The following is a 20,011-nucleotide window of genomic DNA, read 5'->3' as shown; positions in this document are numbered from 1 at the left end:
AAGTCCACGTTTAAAAGTTTGAAATACCGAGAATGTTTACTGCATTCGAATCAGTACGAAGGCACGGAGTTGTGCTACGTAGAAGGCGACGATGAGCGGGCATTACATCCGGCCATTGTGCTTTCAGATTGCCCTTCTGTCCTGACTGCGCTCTTTAGCTCGAGGGGCCACCCTGCTGATCCGTTCCCTAGGATTTTTCATTCCACCACATATTAAAGAAGTGCCTTTTCAATGGCATCCAGTCATTGCGGCATTTACGATAATGTGATGCCTATTTTTTAGAAAACTCTGCATTTGCGAGCATGTGGTGCCATTAAATACAAACACTGTGCATTTGGCAGTCACCCGATTTCAATGTTTCCTGCAACTGCATTCCTAGAGTCATCAGCCTCTTTTTGCTACAGCGGATTTTCAGCACTTGGCATTCCCAAGGAGTGTTCGCTTATGCCGGTCAAGGCAATGCGGGTGCCCATTACCCCCTTCCGGTCCAGAATACCAGAATTATTCTTTATTTCTGCCTATCAGGATTTTCACGCCGTAACAACTGTGCATCACGTGGTGAAATTGAATAACTTGATCAACTTCTCTCCTGTCTACGGTTTGCTACCCTACGAAGTGTGATCTGGAGATTCCCCTCTCCCGATTAGGAATTCCTCATTCTATTCCTGTTATTCTCTCATGTGGGACAAGCGCCAGAGGATAGGTTTAAAAACCAGTGTGCATTTACGTTCATAGCTACATAATTAGGTCAGGCAGATTGCTTTGTTAGATACAATTTATTAAGTTTTTTCCTCTACTGCAAACTTTCTCCCATGTCAGACCTAAATGCGTCAATGCGTTGCTAATGTTTAAATGTGCAAAATACGATCGCCGATCCCCCACTGTCGGTGTGCGCCATTCCACGAGAGGCCGACAACAAAAGTGACGGAACAATCTCCCTACGCCAGCTGCGGGCTCGATAGAGACGATTTTGATCGCTTCAGAGCAACCCGATTAGTGTCACGTAGGAGGCGACGATGATCGGGAAGTGGCGCGGGACAGAGCGCTCGCACTAGGCCAGTTGCGAACAACCTCAGGGTTGGCCAATGGACAAATTTGCTAAAAAATGGCGCCCATCGCATTAGTGGTTGTGCCCGAAAATTAAATATCGACTCATCAGTGCTTGAGGTCGCAATCAGGGTCCTACCGTTGAAGCATCTAGAGCAGATGAGAGCTTGTTCTGCTGCTTCAAAAAGCTGGGCCATCGCTTGCGAATAACGACATTCCTTCCAAACGATTGTGTTGCGTTAACATTGGGGCAACAAGTTCTCACTCCCATTTATTACTTATTGGCGCTGAAACACACACCAGGAGCTTTATTTAATAAATGCAACTCTTTAGCACGCGCGGCTTAGCCTGAATCTGCCACGCGGCCAGCCTGGCTCAGCGCCTGGAGCGCTCACTTCACACTACAGAGAACAGCACCACCTACGAGTGGCATGAAACAGAGAAGCTCCCCTCGCGTTCCGTACGTGTCACCTATCCCTTCTTAGGCATCATAATATTTAACTCACGTAGACGTCCTAATCCCGAGCTCATTTGGTCGTTGACTACATCTCCCTAAAAGACAGGTAACATTCCCACTGCTCACCTTTCAAGTTTTTGCACGCAAGCAGACATTTTCCTGTCCGCTCGTGTCCGGATGACTTTCCACTGCTTACCTCCTCATGCCTGAACGTCAAAAATAGATAGATGAAAAGTCATGCCAAACCGACGGAGGCATCTTCACGCAAAGAAGCCCACTTTTTTATTTGCACCCGCACCTTTTGCCTAATTTCCCAAGCTTCGAAGGGTCTCGGACGCACTTTCGTGTCTGGCCATTGCTGGCCTAGAAGCTGGTCGCTGAGCGCTGACGCTTCAGCTGTCGGAGGTGTTCCAGGCGGCAGTGGTCGTCCCTCTTGCTCTTGAGCGCGAAGAGCTTCCTACAAAAGCGGCACTGGAAATTACCGCGGTTGTGGTGGAGGAGCTTGTGGGCATGGGCAGAAGTGGCGCTGGCGAACTCAGCGCCGCACTTGAAGCACCGCCGTTCGCCAATGTGGGTTCCCAAGTGCAGGCCCATGATGAACTCGTTCCTGCACAAGCGGTAGCAGATAGGACATGGCACTTTGATGGGCCGGGGCTCGCCGTCAAAATCATGCTGGTATATCTGGTGGGCGATTAGACGGCTCGGAAGGTGGAATCTTCTGTCGCAGAGCCAGCACCAGTGTATGGTGTCCTCTCCTGCGGGCCTGATGTTCAGCAGGCGACGCCTCTGGTCCGACATGTGACGCTGCTGCAGAGAAAAGAAAGCGGGATGGTCGCTCAAGGCAGCTTTACGAATCGCACTCTCGCTGTCAATTAAGTTCGCTTACCGCAATTGTTCTGGAGAGTATTTTTGTCACATGTATTGGTTGAAGTGCATGAATATCACAAATTCAATGTCGCAAACACACGTACGGTATTTATCAACTGACTGATCCACTTTAAACTTTATTTAAAAATATGTCAGAACATATGCCTGGAAATTTGTAATGGTCAGTGTCAGTGGTGTCTCCATTAGTTGTTTATTGGCTCACCGGTGCGGGTTTCCCTGTCTACGTTGGACATATACTAGGCAGGGTACTATTTACTGCCACAGTTTTTTTTCACGCTGACTAACGTGATGATCTCGTATGCAGTGTGCCGCGCATGGAGAGTCTGATTGATATCTCAGTACTTCCAGTAAATAGAACCCTGTACAGTGTATGCGTTCACATAGACGAGAAACCGTTACCTGTGAGCCAAACAACCAATGGACACACCATGGACACTTACTATTACAACTTTTCAACCAGTTAATATGGTTCCCTTTTAAAATCAACTACCAGGCTCCAGAAAGTTCATGAGTACCGGTCACCCTCTGAAGTTATTGTCTCTACGAAATTATCTCCTAAAGAAAGCGATGATCATAGCCTTCATAAAAATTGTGCGAACGAAATCCTCCCGTCGCTGTAGCTGTTACAGGCCTTCCTCTGCCCTCGTGGCGAAGAAAGCCTTTGATGAGCTGCCTCTTTCGAAGTCTTAGATTGGTCCTGGCATAGCTTGGTCTGAGACGTGAACGTGACTTTTCTGATCTCTGTCTGGGTGCACGCCTAAGGTGAGATATCGTAATAACACGTCTGGTATCCTACACAAAACTAACTACCTTGGTATTTTGCAGAAACCGCGGTCGTTCAACAAAAGCGAGCTCTGGCAAAACCCAGTATCACCTTGTGAATGTTGCTTTTAACCAGCATAAAACAATGGTCATTGCAATCCTCTCAAAATTACTTCCGGCATTACGGTCGCTTTTTCTCTCTGATAAGAGAACGAACCGAAGCTCGCACATATTTTCAGCAAGAGTATACCTGAACTAAATATTGTGGAATAGAATCCCCAGGCAGAACAGCAACTGAAATATTTTACTTATTTAACACAGCCAGTAATTATAAACCTCAATACAAATACAGGCCTACGTGAGCCTACGGAATGTAAGCATAGTTTACCAAAAGTTTCCAGGTTAATCCTTTATAGAAAAACTTCGATCTGCATTTTAGCCTTGAACACAGTGAGAGTTGAGCCGCTAAATTACAAGGGAGTGATATGAGCAGCCATGAATAGTATTGAAATAAATGGTTATATATGGGGTACTCATGGGCAGTGACGGGAGCCTGTGCGTCGGATATATGCAGTTTTTTTCGATTCGTCCTTATTTGCAAGTGTTGTTCACACATCATGAGGACCCTCTAAATAGAGAAAACTTAAATGATCTGGCAGAAATGTAAAGCATGCACATTGCGAGATTGTACATTGAGTTCATCTGCCCTTTCTTAACAGTGAAAGGGTCTCCCTTATGTTAACACTGCTAAAATCTTTGATTCGGGTGGAATGCTTGCACACAGCTATCGCTCACGAAATAGCAGGGGAGACTGATTCGGAATTTTTGCCGTCTGCGGTTAAACGCCCACTCTGTGACCAACAGAGACCACCACAGCCACTGAGGATGCCGATGGTTGTCGCAATAATGACGGGGCTTACCTCTTCTGGTGGTACATCGGAATCGTAGCTTTCATTGGCGGCCTTTCGCTTGGCTTCCATCTCGGCCAGCGAGGGGATCCTGATGGTAAGCAGCCGCGCGATGGTCTCCCGGTCCATGGCACCGGTCTCCTTGCGAGGCAGTGTAAGTCAGAGGAACAGACGAGGCAGAGCTGCAACCGCCCAGACCCAGAGGTAAGGGGAGCCGGCGCAGCGGTTGGACGGCGCGGATCAACACGTCAACGATGCGACATAACTCATGAGCCAAGCTAAGAAGATATAAGCGCCACGAAAGCGAAGAGGAAGAGACCGTGCTAAAATAAATGGGCAGAAAATGTTGTCGGTATTCGCGTTTGCTAGCTGAAAAGCGCCGTAAATTCCTAATGCGTCTTGAAATCGAAGGATTCGCTGGAGATCAGTTTAAAACTCGGGGGTCTTCATATTTTAGGGTAGCAGTGCGACATGTCAATTGCTGCTTTTTCTGCATCGGTAGCTCTGAAACCCATCGACGCGTGGGAACCAACCTGCCGACTAATTTCTACACCACCGACGCTTGTAGTAAACCTCACGAATTATCGCTCATACCAATCGCACACTCTCTGTGAATAAATATTCGTGAAAATTCCAGAAACGCCAAGCTTAATAATAATAATAATTGGTTTTTGGGGGGAAAATGTTCTACGCTGAAGAAAACAAAGATTACAGCTGCAGCTGCGCCACTAGGCGATCCGTCTTTACACTTCAGTCAGCCGTGAAAAAGAACTCCTTCAATCTTGTAGAATGAAGACTGAAATAAGCCTATAATAAGAGGAAATTCGCAGGGAAGAGCCTAGCGCATAAATAGTGCCATAAGAAAAAGATAAATTACAAATTCGTTGCAGCATCTTTTAAAAGAATGATATCTAAGGCTAATTAGGAATACAATGCAAATCTGAACACCTATTTTTCTAAACCAGTCAACCAGAAGTCTCTCTATAGATACATGAAACGTACTAACGTGCTTCCCTTTTCTCATATCGTTCAGTCCACAGTGTTGCCCCCTCGAGGAGAAAAAGACCAACAGTAGTCTATAGCTCAAGGCCTGGCTGGCCGTTTTCATGTTCGCACTGCCATTCCTTCAACCCTGTTTCATTTGGGTGCATACTTCACTAGGGTCTCTTTATCTCACTTTGCTTTTCTAGTAAATTGTCATCAATATGCTGCCGCTGGTATTGACAGAGTAACATTTGGCATGCTTGAAATACTAATGCAACACTGGCCCGGACCTCTTGCAGATTGCCAGATGGTCTTTTGATAAAGCCCGGATTCCAAGAAAATGAAAAACAGCGAAAATAACGTATTTTAATGCCAAAAGACATGAAGTGTTTTGATCTCGACAATATTCGGCCGATTGCTCTCACTTCAAATTTGGTTAAGCTTCTAGAATGATTACTCTTCCGCTGCCTCACGAATACTGTTCTTCCTCTTCAAGGCTTCAGCGAGGATCAGATTGGTTTGCCCCGTGGGCGTTCTATTCAGACCACGCACATAGACTTCGAGAGCCGTACTAGGGTTCCTATGGAGCAAAACGAGGTATCAGCTTTGGTTACGTTGGATATTGCAAAGACGTATGACAGCGTTGAACACAGCATTCTGCTTTAAAAAGTGTCTGGTGCACAACCTCCTTGGGACCTCTTCGCGTGGATAAGAGAGTTCTTAAGGAACAGATAATTGTGTTGCACTAAGCCTAGGGCCTGGCATTCTTTCGCCGTTGTTTAATATACTAATGTGTGGAAACGCTATTCACCCGGTCGTCAAAGTTTATGTGTATACGGATGGCAGTGATTTTTTCGCTTGTGCGAAAAAATATTCATCTCCTTTATCAACCGTTGAAACAGTAGTTAAATGCTCTGGAAGTTTGGCTGGACAGCTTGATGTTAAGTTTAAATGTCAAGAAATGTGCCGTGCTTGTTTTCCTACAGTCATCCTCTCTTTATATTTCTTTGTCGTATCCCACTATCCTGGCACCGCAGGATGATTGTGTTAAATACTAGGGTATACAATATGACCCACAGTTAGAATGGCGGCCGCAAATTAGACTCTTTGTACTTAAAGGTGAGCGTGCCCTACGACGGTTGGTGATGTTCAGTAACAAAAAAATTATGTTGGCATCAGGATAGTCTGCTCTTTCTTTACAAGACCCATGTACGGCCACTACTTGAGTTCGTCTCTGTTCTCTTAACTGGATGAGAGAGGTACAAGCCCGAACCCCTGTTTGTTATGGAGCAACGCACTCTGCTGATACTGTAGAAGCTTGGGCAAGTGTGTGTGACATGGTTTTTCAGCAGCGCTGGGGACAAAGGACGAGACCGATGCCGTGTCTGTGCACTTGTCTCGACCTTTGTCCCCTGCGCTGCTGAAAAGCAACGCACTGTGCGCCTTTGCTTAGGTCTGCCTAAATTACTGGCTAATGCTGTGCTGTACTTAGAGGCGTGGGTACCTGAATTAAATTGACGGTTTCAGCCTTTCATTGTGCGGGCGTTTATAAGGTCTTTGGAGCTTGTTCCTGGATTGGCTATCCCCATATTTACAACGACCCCCCCTGTATTCTTTGGTACTTTTTGGCCTACGTATAAGCTTCCTCACATTGTGTTCACTAATTCCCTGCTGTCAAAGATCTCTGTATCAATAAATTCTGTAGTACCAGTTAACCACTGCCGGGCTGATACTGTAAATCTCCTTTGAAGACACCTTCCCAGGGAATGCTAAGAATCTGCCTGCCAATGTATCAAATCTGCTTATTGAGGAGTATATGGATAATTTTACTAATCATATTACCGTTTTCAAGTGGTAGGTTCACTACTAGAAGTAACAGGCTGATATCTCCGTCTACTTCCCATGACCTTCAAGGCTCAGCCAAAGTTAAGCCTTCAGTTTATAATTTTGGAGAACCAGTGAATCGTCAATGGTCATACAAAAGGTCAAGTCATTGAAAAGGTCCAAGGTCGAGGTCAAAGTGAAATGTCAAGGTCATTTCGGTGTCAAGTAAATGGAACCACTGTCGCCAAGGTCGCGTCAAGGTCAAGTCAAGGACAGCCAAAATCTGCTCACGTGAACGACTCTTGGCTTGCCGAGGAACCTAAGCGGGGCGTTTACGCGGGGCGTAACATACGGGCTAGTCGACAGCATGGTCGGCTCCCTGCAAGAAATCGAATATGACATGGACTCGAAGGTGTCAATAGTTTCGCTCAGTTGCCCGCTGAAGGTGGTTTTACCTTCAAAGACCAAAGACTCGACCAAAGCATAGCATAACAAGATTTTCAAAGGCAAAACCATCGTGAAGTCATCGCTTCTCCCTCGATTTACCCAAAGCTAAACCACCGTTTTTTTACACACGCCTCCCAGCAAATTGAAAAGACAGCCTTTGAAACTTACTGAAGGGCTCTTGTCGGCGTGGTTCTGGCCATCGAGTTGCATTATTAAGGATTCTCTGCAGTATCTCGCAGGTTATTATATTTCAGGCAGCCTTTCCGTCTTTACTGCGCTCGAAAATTTGAGGCATACTTCTTTGAGCCGTTAACTTCGATTTTTCATTCCACCACACATTACAGAAGTACGTTTTCAGTGCTCATCCTGGGTAGCGTGGCACTGCTTCTGATTAAAGTGCTGATTTGTTATCAAAGCCCGGCCTTGGGTGATCTATTGATCCGTTCGTCCCTAATACTGTCTACTTGACTGTGCCACGCTTCCAACGATTCCAGTGTTTCCACTACTTGAACCATGAGCCTATCCTTTCAGCAGTGGATTTTCAATACCTGGCATTTACTTCGAGTGAGTGGATGCGCAGTTCAAGGCAATATGAAGGGTCCATGATAATCCTGCACTGCAGAATGCCGTTGCTAAATTTCTATTTATGCCTATAAGGGTTATCTCTGATCTACGTCTGTGAGTGTTGCGGCGAAATTGGGTGCATAGATCACTTTTTCCTCGTTAGTCGGGGGTTGAATTCTGTCCGCAAAACTTACTTGGAGATCCCCTCGCTCGACTGGGGCTTCCTCTATCTATTCCGGTTCTCCTTTCCTTCGAGGCAGGCGCCAACGGATATGCCTTGAAACCAGTGTGCGAATTAATTCACGGATATATAATTGCATTAGGTAGATTCGTCTGGCAGAGGGAGAATTTAATGCGTTTCATTTCCTTTTTAAACTCCATTTTCTGTTATGAAGGATTTGGTGCGGGGCTCCACCTTCACGATTTATCGCGATCACGCCTATCTACTGCGTCCTCTCCTGATGCTGGCATATGGCGGCGCCACACTAAGCCAGCAGCAACACACATTCAACCGAGGAATGAGCACTGCTCCGCAGGCTAAGGAGTTCGGGTTTTGAATAAAAATTGGCTTTTGAATTTCTTGATTATAAGAAAGATTAAAAATTCTTGCTTCAGTATGTAGTACAAATGTACAAGGTTGCAACCATTCTGACTAACTGTCACACATGCCTGTATGGTATCCAAGTAAAAATGCTCTTTGGTTTGCGGCCACCATCTCTGCATGAATATCTAAGGCCAGAGACCTGCACACTGCCACTGTGATACTCTTTTGCGGCCTTTTTTCATTGCATTCTATCGGATTGAAAGAATACTCTGTTCTTAAAACTTTCAGATAGATCTTTGTCTAAGTGATTGTCTAAGTGTGTTGAAAAGTTGTCATAATTCAGCATTTTTAGTATTGTCCTTACAAGCATAATTTAATGATGACAATTTTATCTTTCATGGGGTAGAGCACCTCTGCAGTCGGTATCTTGCATGAAGGAGCGTGCCCTGTTTGATAAAAAAACTCCTGCGGTTCAATCGAACCAAAGACGCTCGGGATATAAGATGACCGCTCTACCCAGTACACCATCCAAAGACGGTTGCCAGAGCCCATGCTGAAACGTTTTTGGCGATAGACACCTGAATTGCACTGTATGGACTGTATATTTTTGAGCAACAAAAAAAAGAATGAAGTTGAGCAAAGGAAAGGCATGTGTCTCTGTCGTGCTGTTGAATCTCGAACGACGCTTTAAGGAATGGTTACCTAATTTGCACTGTATATTGGGTGCTGCTAATAAAATTTAACACGATGATATACCAACTAGCCACACCTATTGCCTTCCTTTGTTGAATGTAGCTGTTCACTTTCCTCGCGTTTCAAGCTCAGCAGTTACGCTCTTGTAAGTTGTTAGCGCAGTTGCCTGCACCGACTGGGGACTGCAGGCTATAGCCAACTGAGGGCTGCAGGTTGTAGCCACCTGAGAACTGCAGGCTCTAGCCAACTGGGGGCTGTTATCTGTAGCCACCTGTGAGTTTTACGTGGGCGCACCGCTGGAACTAATGTCTGGACATGGCGGTGATTTGAAATATTGGAAAGTCTCTCCATTTCTGATCCTTTTAAAATTTCTGCGGCAGAATCTTCTCCCTAGCTCCCTGAAGAAGCAAAATTACAGATTATAGCAATGATGTATCGAACCATCAGTGATTTAATTTACACAAGGAGGTGAGTTGGACTCTTGTTCAATCACTATCACTGCTATGAAACAATCCGAAGACTGGACGAACTGGAGTGTGGTTTTAGTGCGGTTTCTGTCGTGATATTTATGGTGATATTTTTGCATCAATATAATGTATACAATGCATTTTTCTGCCTAATTCATTCTTTGTTTCAATGCGGATTAAGATGCAGCACGTTTGTCTGTGCAATAAAATTTCCGGAACTTGTGTGGTGAGCGTTTCATGATCATCCAAAAACACAATTTTCTCCTGCTGTATCTGCCAACGGCGGCTGTCCTACAATTTCAAACTTTCCAATCTCATCAGGCTACATGACTTACCCTCTCTTGTTTACTTTTTCACAATCCGTTGCACTGTTATAAAAGAGTTATCTATAGTAAGTATTCACCTGTGTGATAGTGGTCGCTATTTTATGTTCCAGGAATAGACTGCAAGTTAGAATGTACATGTAATTGGCTTATTTTTTCTGACTTGCGCAGTAGAAGCTGCCAGCTACGCCACGAAATGACAACTGTGATGTGAAGATCTGCGGCATTTCATATGCCCTGAACATGTACATTTCAAATTTTACCGATGATATCCTGAACAATCGCAAAGATACGGAGTCTATCGCCAAAGAAGGCGTTCATTAGTTTTTATGTTTTGGTAAATAATTGATGTCACATGGTTAGAAGTTGGCAGTTAGCTACAAACAAAGAAGGAAAAGACCCGTGCCTTTGGTCGGATAAGAACTCTGGACTTCTGGAGATTTCGGGTTGGATACCATCAGATCTTATGTGTTTGTTGGCATGTTTTCTTCTATATTATTTTTATCTAGTAGACAGTTTATAAACATGTGACATAAATTATTTCCTCTGATTAACTATAGTAATAAAAATCACCTTTGCTTGTCATGTTTCAGTCAGTTTATTTGTGACTGTGCCGCCGCCACTTAATGAACTCTCTACGTGTTTCTGCACATCGACTCGTGTTAGTTTTCCAAACTACTCTTTTTTGTATCAATTCTTGAAATTGGATGCAATCAATCTAATTTCAGTTCTTTGCTTTAGTCAAAGTTGAGGTCCCAAAAGTGCCGTTCAAGACATGAGGACACCTGTGCAATGCATTTTACTACATTCTCAAGGCCATTTTTCCTCCGGGGCATTTGTCTAAGACTATGTATATCACTGCCTCATCGCTTTTCTTCAACCGCATACCGTGACCCCTATACATTCCCTCTTCCCGCTGTCAATATGAGGATGCAGGGCTAAATGCTCACCCAACTGAGCAGCTGAAGCTTACCACCAAGTTAAGTCGGGTTCTAATTCTACAGAGGCCCTCCCAGGCACAAGAGCAGATACTCACGCCTATATTATTAAGTTTACTTCCTACTTAAGCGAAGTCATCTGCCTCAGATAAGTTTAACATTTTACCATTTTAAACCAAATTCCACGGCAACCCTTACAAACCGCTGCTTCCTTAACATATTTTGTATCCTGAATTTCATCTGATCGATATTATTTAGTTCCAACATCATAATTTGTGCGTCTAAAATTCGCCGCTAAATTTATCACCACAACTTGCCATCAGCACTTCTGAGATGGCTAAAATGTACCTCCTCAATGTCCACAGTGTCCCTTTAGTTCAAAGTGTTCTTTGCATAGTAAGAGGTTCAACGAAAGGGAGACAATGGTTCTGATTTGCAATACCATTTGCAGCATTTTCCACATTTCACCAAATATAAAAGGCTATAAGTTGAAGGTGTGCAAATATAATATTTAGAAATAAATTGTGTTGAAATCGAATAAAGGGCACAAAGGTGCTCATTGCTCCAAAAAAATCATGTGTCAAAATTCAGCCTTCCATAGTATTCCTTATGGCAAAATGCACAGTTACTGAAAAAATCTGTGCTTCTTTGCAGCATGCGCGTTTTCGAGCTACGACAATAGACATGAAATCTGCAATTTCACTTTAAAACAGGTTTTCCACCATACGATACAAGATGTGGTAACTGCTTGCAAACGCAAGTGTTGAAATATTCTGCTTGCTTTTTTAGTGAAAGAAACACAAGAAAAGAACGTTTGACAAGACAAAGAGCTAATTATCAACTCACGTTTTATTGAAAGACCGCTTGGTTAAATACAGCCGGTACTCTTATCAACAAAAACAGAGAGACGACACACATTGTTGTTTTTTCTCTCACGCTTGTAGTAGAGCTTCCGAAGGCATGAGGTAAGAGATATCGGGCGATGGTTTTGTAGTGTAAGTGAAAGCACAGCTACACATACCACGTACGCTCAGATGCGAGCTTTCAAATCGTGTGAGGGTGTGTCCAGCACCGAAAACACTCAAGCAAGAATTTAAGGGTTATAGATACGGAGATTTACTTGCGAGTTTTCTTCTTTGGAATGATGAATTAGACATTGTATACTCATAGATCAGCCTGCATACGACTGGTGAGGCGCTCTTCAGTTGCCAGTCACGGTGAACACAAGTGCTAATATGGTTGTGTTCGGTCTTGCGCTCTGCCAGCACATTATCGAAGACAACGCCCGTAACTGCACCCCTTTCACTGTTATGCGTGCTCATGTCCATCTATTGCTGGTCGGGCAAAGAAGGGACCATAGAGGTATTTATCTCATGTACGTATTACAGTTGCCCGTTAATTTATGGAAATAGTGGGCGCAGAAATGAATATTTATGCCTGCACTTTACGCTCATTAAGCATTAGGCAGGTCATTCAGCGGAGCACTAAGGGCACAGAAAGATGGCAGAGCTTCAGGTGTCCACACTTTATATGGACACCTGACCGTACCGTTTGAGAAGAAATAATTTCAGGAGGAGGGAAGGTAGAGTGTAACTTGAGGCGACCTGGAGTAGAGCTCCGTTTGAATTTCGACCATTTTGTCTTATTTAAAGAGCCCAAATAGAGAACACACACGCTTCGCATTTCGCCGTCCTTGATACACACCCGCGATTCGGTCCTGCGTCCCGCGGGCAGCATTTTCCCACCCCTGAGAAATCACGAGGTGGGAGGGAGCTTGTGAGAAAAAAATGAATTTCGAGGAAAGCATAATGTGCTGTATTTGTCTCACATCTCGGTCGACACTCGAAGCGCACCGTTCGGGCGTCCAAGCAAAAAGAGATTAAGAAAGTTACGAGACATTTTGGCAACTAAAGTGTTGATAGCTGAAAGCCGCTTACAGAATATTCCACTGCACACACAGCGCGGCGAGGGGGCATCATGACACACCGCCTGCCCAAGGACGACTGCTGACGTTTTTGCAGAGCACGAGGCGTGGCCATAGATGGTTTTTGCTTTTTTTTCTCCGACTCTCGATGACACACACTGCAGCACATGTCAATCAATGCCAGATTTCCAGAACATTCCACCGCTTGCAGCATGTCACACCGTCCCGTGACTATATCGATATCCAAATTATACATCTTTAGAGGGTATTAAGTGTTAATTACGCCTAATTACACATTTTACATCTAATTTTACACATATCCGACGTTTTACCGACTATTCTGAGAGAATTTTTAATATGCCATGACGACTTTCCGTGGATGTGGCACCGCACTGTTGCTGTGACTGTATCGACGTTCGCGCTATTTGGACGCAACTTGGGCATCTCTGCCTATAATTATTTAACAAATTACTCTACCGTTACCAAAATTGGCTTCTAGATTCATTTTTTCCTCCTCTATTTGAACCAAGCCCACTCAAGAGCAAAAGCTCGGTATTTGTGCGCCTGTCAGAACAATGAAATGAGAGAAAAAACTTGTCGTAATCCTTTATCCTATCGCCAACGATGGGCAATCAGTTTTCGTGGGCCTCGAAAAAGGAAGTGCAGGCAGAGTGGCAACGCTGGTATACGGTGGCTTCTTTTTTATACACCAGTGCTCTGTCTGTAAACAGATATAATGCACCCCTCATGAGTAATAAAGAGGCGAGAAACTCACAGTTACACTTTGAAAAACTAAAATGCAGACAGACGTAAGCCTTTGCGAGCACAACAAACGGAACCAGCCTGCACGACGACACCGAGAATAACCACAGCGCGCGAGCCGCTCATCACGCGCGGCCCTTATTAAACCGCAGGACATGGTGGTGGTAGTGGTTTTATTAAAAATAATAGTAAAAAGGACATAAAAAACCAAAAAAGCACGCTATAGCTCACTTGTTAGGGCGCTCGGCTACTGATCTGGAGTTCCCGTGTTCGAACCCACCGCGGCTGCTGCGTTTCGATGGAGGCGAAACGCTAATGCGCCCGTGTCCTGTGCGATGTCAGTGCATGTTAAAGACCCCAGGTGGTCGAAATTATTCCGGATCACTCCACTACGGCACCTCCTTCTTCCTTTTTTCTTTCACACCCTCTTTTATACATACCCTTACGGTGCGGTTCAGGTGTTCGACAATACGTGAGAAAGATACTGTGCCAGTTCCTTTCCCTAAAAACCCATTTTCTCAATTTTCATGAAAAAAAATCTTCCACTCGCCCGCAGCGGAGCCACCTGCTGGGCTATGGATCTGTAAAATAATAGCACATTTTTCGAACATACAGACGACAGAAATATTTTTCAGCCTCGACGACGGGGCCATAAAATTGATAAGTACAAATACCTCTTCACCCTCGGATGTGAAAATGGCTATTATGAGTGAAAAAGATGCTGAGTGCGATAGGGATCAAAAAGACTGTTCTAGTTAAAGAACTCTGAAGCGCGCCCAGAGTATGAACGGCGCAGTAACAAACGTCAGCGCAGTTCATCCCCTGACATTCAATGTGGCGGCGCCGTTGAAGTTGGCTCCACCCCGATGGGCGGTGCTGGCACCTAGGCACCCTATTTACTTCTGTCCGCAGCTGTACATGACTGGGTCGGGAGGTACACCTGCAGCGTGCAGGCTTATGATTAGCTGCAACAATCCAGTGCCGAGGCCAAGTGCATCACAAGGACATACGCCGTATCTTTAGACAGTGTTGCCTGCCGTAGCTATTGTGTTAAACTCCCAGTTCGAAGTGGTTGTCACATGAAAAATTTGTCGTTTTGTAGGAAAGGAAATGGCGCAGTTATTGTCTCACTTCTCGATGGACATCTCAACCAGGCTGTCACTGAAGAAATGACAGAGAGCAAAAGGGGCCGTAGTGGAAGGGTACAAATTAATTTCGACCACCGGAGAATCTTTAACGTGCACTGTCTTCGCAAAGCACTCGAGCGCCTTTTGGGTTTCTCGTTCATCGAAATGTAGCCGCCACTGCAGCCGAGCGCCCAGCCAATGGGAAACCGTGGCGGGTTGTAGGCGCTTTGTTAAGGGGTGAAGGAAAGAGCCCAAGAAGGAACATCGTGCAGAGTTGAGTTGAGTTGAGGTGTTGAATGCTACAGGTGGTGTTAGCCTTGCTTTATCTGCCGGCAATTGCTCCACCGTAGCGTCCCTTCTATATTAACAATGTCCTGAAGCCTCTCGCATCTACACCGCTATGCGCACAGTCTCTTATAATAGCACACATTCTCTCCCGTAGTCACCATCTATGCACACAATCAATCCACACAGTCCACATCACAGTCCACGTCACCATCTATGCACATATTCAGACACTGTAGAATATAGGCCCTTGTAATGCCACAACCCATACACACATGCACTCAAAGTATAACGTAGTTCACTCCGGAAGACACCATGAACGCACACATTCCATCAGAGTAGTCCATAGTCCCTTCCTGCTGTCACCATTTAGAAACAAGATCCGTGTCCTGCAGAAATGTTAAAAGAAGGCGTGCAGCCTCCCTTCTGCATGTCTGGTTTCCACTCGGGTAGATAATGTCCTGAACTGTGATGTGACGGGTTCCTGCCTTCTTGAAGGAAGCGAACATCACATGCCTTTCCGCGTTGTACTCTGGGCATTACATAATATAATATTCGATATCCCCACACACACCACATAAAGAGCACAGCGGAGACGATGTTATGCCGGTCTTATGCATCCATGCAGGAGTACGAGCAGATGCCGTGCGAATTCGATGTAGAAGGGTCGCCTGAGATCTTTTCAGTCCCTTGGTCACACATGGTTTGTGGGATGCACTCCACAGGGTACTGAAGTGATGGAGCACCGTTTTCCTGCAGAGACTTTTTCCATCTTCAGGTACTTCTTTGATGGAATCCTTGAGAGAGCTTTATGGGCGGTATTGTCTGCCACCTCATTACGGTTTTGACTCCTATGTCAGAGGGCACCCGTTGGAATAGTATAGTAAAGCCTCTGCTGTGCAGATTCTGCACCAAGCGCCGAGAGCTTATAGACGGGGCGTCAGTGGGGAATCCGCGCTCTAACCTCTGAAGGGTAGATTTTGAATCAGTTAGGATGACAAAAGGTTGAGCCGGACAAGACCCTAACTTCCGTAAAGCCGCCTCAATAGCAACACTTTCAGCCGTTGTGGAGGATACGACAGCAGTACAGCGTACGGACCACTTACAGTCCAAAGAAGGAATGGAAAAAGCCGCTGCGCTAGCTTGTTTGACCTTGTCCACAGAACCATCCGCGAAAATGTGAAGATGGCAGGCATACTCTGTTTCCAAGTGTTCAAGTACAAGCGAACGCGCTGCTGCCAAAGGAGAGCTGCACTTTGCGCTCACATGGGAAATTGTGACCTTACAGTCGAGGTTCGGAAAAGACCGGGGGATTTCAACCGTTTCCTTTGCCTTCGGACGTTAATGCCTAAAGGACTAAGAGTATTGAGTGCCAAGTAAGCCTTCAACTCATACCTCTTGCAGAGCCGCTGGAGAAGGGATCGCCCAGCGACGGTCTCTCCTAGGCGGTCAAGATGCATTAGTAGCCTCTGAGAAGCGATAAGGCTAAGAGGTTTCGATAGGGACCCATGAAGTACTGCCTTATTCGCAGCCACCTGGGGAACTGCAATGGCTCTTCTTAGGCCCTTTCTGTGGACAACTTCGAGACGTTCAAGTTGTGTTGCCGAGGGAGAAATTAAAGGTAATTGATACATTGTGCGACTGACCACCAGGGCTTCATGAAGTTTGACCATTGAAGAAGGATGGTTTCCCCATTGCTCACGTGCAATTCTACTGATCACATTGAGACGAGAAGATATAGATGAAAGAATCGCGTCTACAGCTTTTCGCCACTGTAGACGGGAGTCAATAATGACGCCAAAGAAACGCGTGTGGTTGAATTGACGGATGCAAGAATAACCGAGGTCTATCTTCAACCGCGTTTGACGTCTTCCTACGCCTGTAAACAGAACAAAGCCGCATTTTTTCACTGACAGCGACAACCCCACACCTTGAAGGTAAGCTTGTGCCGAAAGTAGGGCCTGCCGAGCTATCAGGGCTAATCGCTTGTGTTGGTAGCCACTAATCCAAATACTGATGTCGTGAGCATAAAGTGACATACGCACTTGCCTGCAACTCTTTTTTATCGAATTGGGAAGGCCAGCCATTACGACGTTAAAGAGCGGGGGAGAAAGAACATTTCCTTGAGGCACACCTCGTGATAGAACCCTTTCGGTGCTTAACGTACTCCCGAACCGTACACGAACCACGCGATCACTTATAAACTTGTAAATGAATCTTAACATATGGCACTGTATGCCCATGTCTTACAAACTGTTTAGAATTGAGCTCTGAAGCACGCTGTCGTATGCTTTCGCAACGTCAAGAAAAATGGCTAAGGTGGAAAGGCCGTAAGCTCTCTTGTGTTCAGTGTGACTGAGCAAGTCTAAGACGCTATCTTGGACACTAAGACCTCGGAGAAATCCTGTCACACATGTTGGCAGTGCCTTGCTGTCCTCAAGCCACCACGATAAGAGTTCATTTACCAGCTTCTGCATCAACTTAGCTACACAGGAGGTCAATAACGCAGGGCGATTCGAGGCAAGGTCTGTCATGTCTTTGCCAGGCTTCAGTACTGGAACTACATGTGCCACCTTCCATGATGGAGGAACATCGCCAGTTTCCCAAACTCGATTGATGAAGTTGAGGAGCTCCTTTCTGAGCTGCAGGGGCAGATTATTCAGCATTTGATTGGAGATGCCGTCGGGACCTGGTGCACACCGGTGCCGCAGGCCACTGAGCGCAGTCTGAAGCTCACGAAAGGTGAACGGGACGTCCATGATAGACCTGGATGAAGCATGTGGTATATATATATATATATATATATATATATATATATATATATATATATATATATATATATATATATATATATATATTCCAGAATCAGCGCGTACGGGTGCGTCTGAAAATTGCTTTGCCAAGCACGCGATAGGTTTTTCCTTGCGTATTGCAAGACCTTCAAATGGCTTCGAAACCGAGATTCTCCAGCAAGGCTGCCAATAACTCGCCATATTCTCGTCATCGGTGAGAACACAGTCAAACAATCGCAGAATGAGGCATGAAAATAGAGCAGCGCGTAACAAAACGCGCTGCTCTATTTTCATGGATCACCAACTCGCCCAACAAGCAACACTTCTGGCAGAATGATGCCCATTGCGACCTTTAAAGCTTGTTCGTGTGCCGTCTAATATATAGAATTCAGCCTATTCAAGGTCATCTTCAGTTGCCTGTCGCTCTTCTTCAGCACGAGTTGGCGCTCCGCCCTTCTCGCTGCGCAAAGGTTCCTCAGTTTTAAATCCGGGGCCGGAAAATGATCAGGTAACTTGACAGCCGTAGTTGCTGCTAGCTTACTAGAAATCATTTTGTCAACTACAACACCAGAAACACGTTTTAGGTGCTCTCTGTACTTGTCCCAGTTGACCACAGTGCTAATCTTAGGACCATGCATACGAAAGTCGGTAGCAAACACAAAAATCGTATAGTGATCACTTCGCATGCGGTCAAGCGCTGTTGAACAACTCACGTGGACGTCAGATGAATGTAGTGTCAGGTCTATAGCTGTCGCTGAGGCTGGAGGCCGGAAGAAAGTGGAGCTTCTGTCATTGGCAACACACAGGTTCAAACTGTCAATAACCTCTACGAGTTTGCGTCCACAAGAATTCGTGTTCCTCTCACCCCAGATGGCATTATGGGCGTTGAAATCACCCCAGATGATTCTAGTAGGTGGGCAGTGGTCGCAGAGATGGTGTAGAAACAAATCCAATGCTGCATTCTTCCGCGGAAACACATACACGCATGCAATAGAAAGGGTTCGAGAGCCGAGCTGTATTCTCACAGCCGCTACCTCAATGTCATCCGTGCAAAGATCGGCAACGCTTAGAGAAACATGTGGAATTTCTCTTCTTATGTAACGCGCAGCACTTCCTGCAGGAAACTGCTTTATGCTGCAGTTTTTATGGGCGACATATCCAGTCATACATCTACCGCTTATAATAATAATAATAATAATTGGTTTTTGGGGAAAGGAAATGGCGCAGTATCTGTCTCATATATCGTTGGACACCTGAACCGCGCCGTAAGGGAAGGGACAAGGGAGGGAGTGAAAGAAGAAAGGAAGAAATAGGTGCCGTAGTGGAGGGCTCCGGAATAATTTCAACCACCTGGGGATCTTTAACGTGCACTGACATCGCACAGCACACGGGCGCCTTAGCGTTTTTATAGAGGGCCGTCTGCTGAGCGATGTCCGTGCACGTTAAAGATCCCCAGGTGGTCCATATTATTCCGGAGGCCTCCACTACGGCACCTCTTTTTTCTTTTCTTCTTTCACTCCCTCTTTTATCCCTTTTCTTACCGTGCGGTTCAGGTGACCAACGGTATATGAGAGAGATACTGCGCCATTTCCTTCCCCAAAAACCAAATATTGTTAATATCACCGCCACCACACACGCAGCCTTCCCTCCCGCATTTAATCTACGACTAACGCCCGGGATAATACACATCTTCCAGTATACATTGCATGTACGCCCATCGCTACTGTCACCCACATTCTCATTGAATGCTCGACGCACCCTCCCCGTGGGGCACGCGGAGCTCCCGATCAGCTGCGAGGAATGGGACAACCTATTCCGCTCGACGGACCAACCCGCCGTGGTGGCTTAGTGGTTAGCGCGCTGGGCTACTAGGCCGGAGAACCCGGGTTCGAGAGAGCGAGAGAGAGAACAACTTTATCAGCCACTTGAGGGTTGGGAGTTAGGGCAGGTGGGCTAAGTGTGGCCACAGGTGGGGGCGGCTTCTTGAGCCCACGAGACGAGTGCGAGTTGTGTCTTGTCTGGTCTTGCAAAAAGCTGGATGCAACACTGCAAGGACACAGCTGGCGGTAATGTTTTCGGGGGCGGGTTACCCTCGCATCCCCAGAAGAATGTGTGCCTGAGTGGCGAACAGTACGTGGCCGCAATCAGGACAAACGGGGTCATATTCCCCGTTACTGATGACATATAGTCTTCAATGACTGAGAATCGAATTTTTCTGCAGTCTGCGAAGCACGGTGGCCTGAGCTCGGTCGAGGTTAGGTTTTGGAGGCGGGAA

General features: G+C 45.8%; 1 protein-coding gene across 1 annotated transcript; it reads right to left on the bottom strand.

The window, feature by feature from the left end:
• Window positions 1-1,867: 1,867 nt before the first annotated feature.
• LOC144125015 (uncharacterized) lies at window positions 1,868-4,295 on the bottom strand. Its single transcript, XM_077658040.1, has 2 exons — window positions 4,075-4,295; window positions 1,868-2,311 (listed from the first exon to the last, which is right to left on the bottom strand). The coding sequence occupies exons 1-2, from the start codon at window positions 4,189-4,191 to the stop codon at window positions 1,868-1,870; spliced, it is 561 nt and encodes a 186-aa protein (XP_077514166.1). The 5' UTR covers window positions 4,192-4,295.
• Between the last annotated feature and the right edge of the window lie 15,716 nt (window positions 4,296-20,011).

Source organism: Amblyomma americanum, chromosome 1, assembly GCF_052857255.1.
Source record: "Amblyomma americanum isolate KBUSLIRL-KWMA chromosome 1, ASM5285725v1, whole genome shotgun sequence".
NCBI classification, from domain to species: Eukaryota; Metazoa; Arthropoda; class Arachnida; order Ixodida; family Ixodidae; genus Amblyomma; species Amblyomma americanum.
Note: the sequence above shows the minus strand (reverse complement) of the source record. Positions and strands in the feature narration are given on the sequence as shown.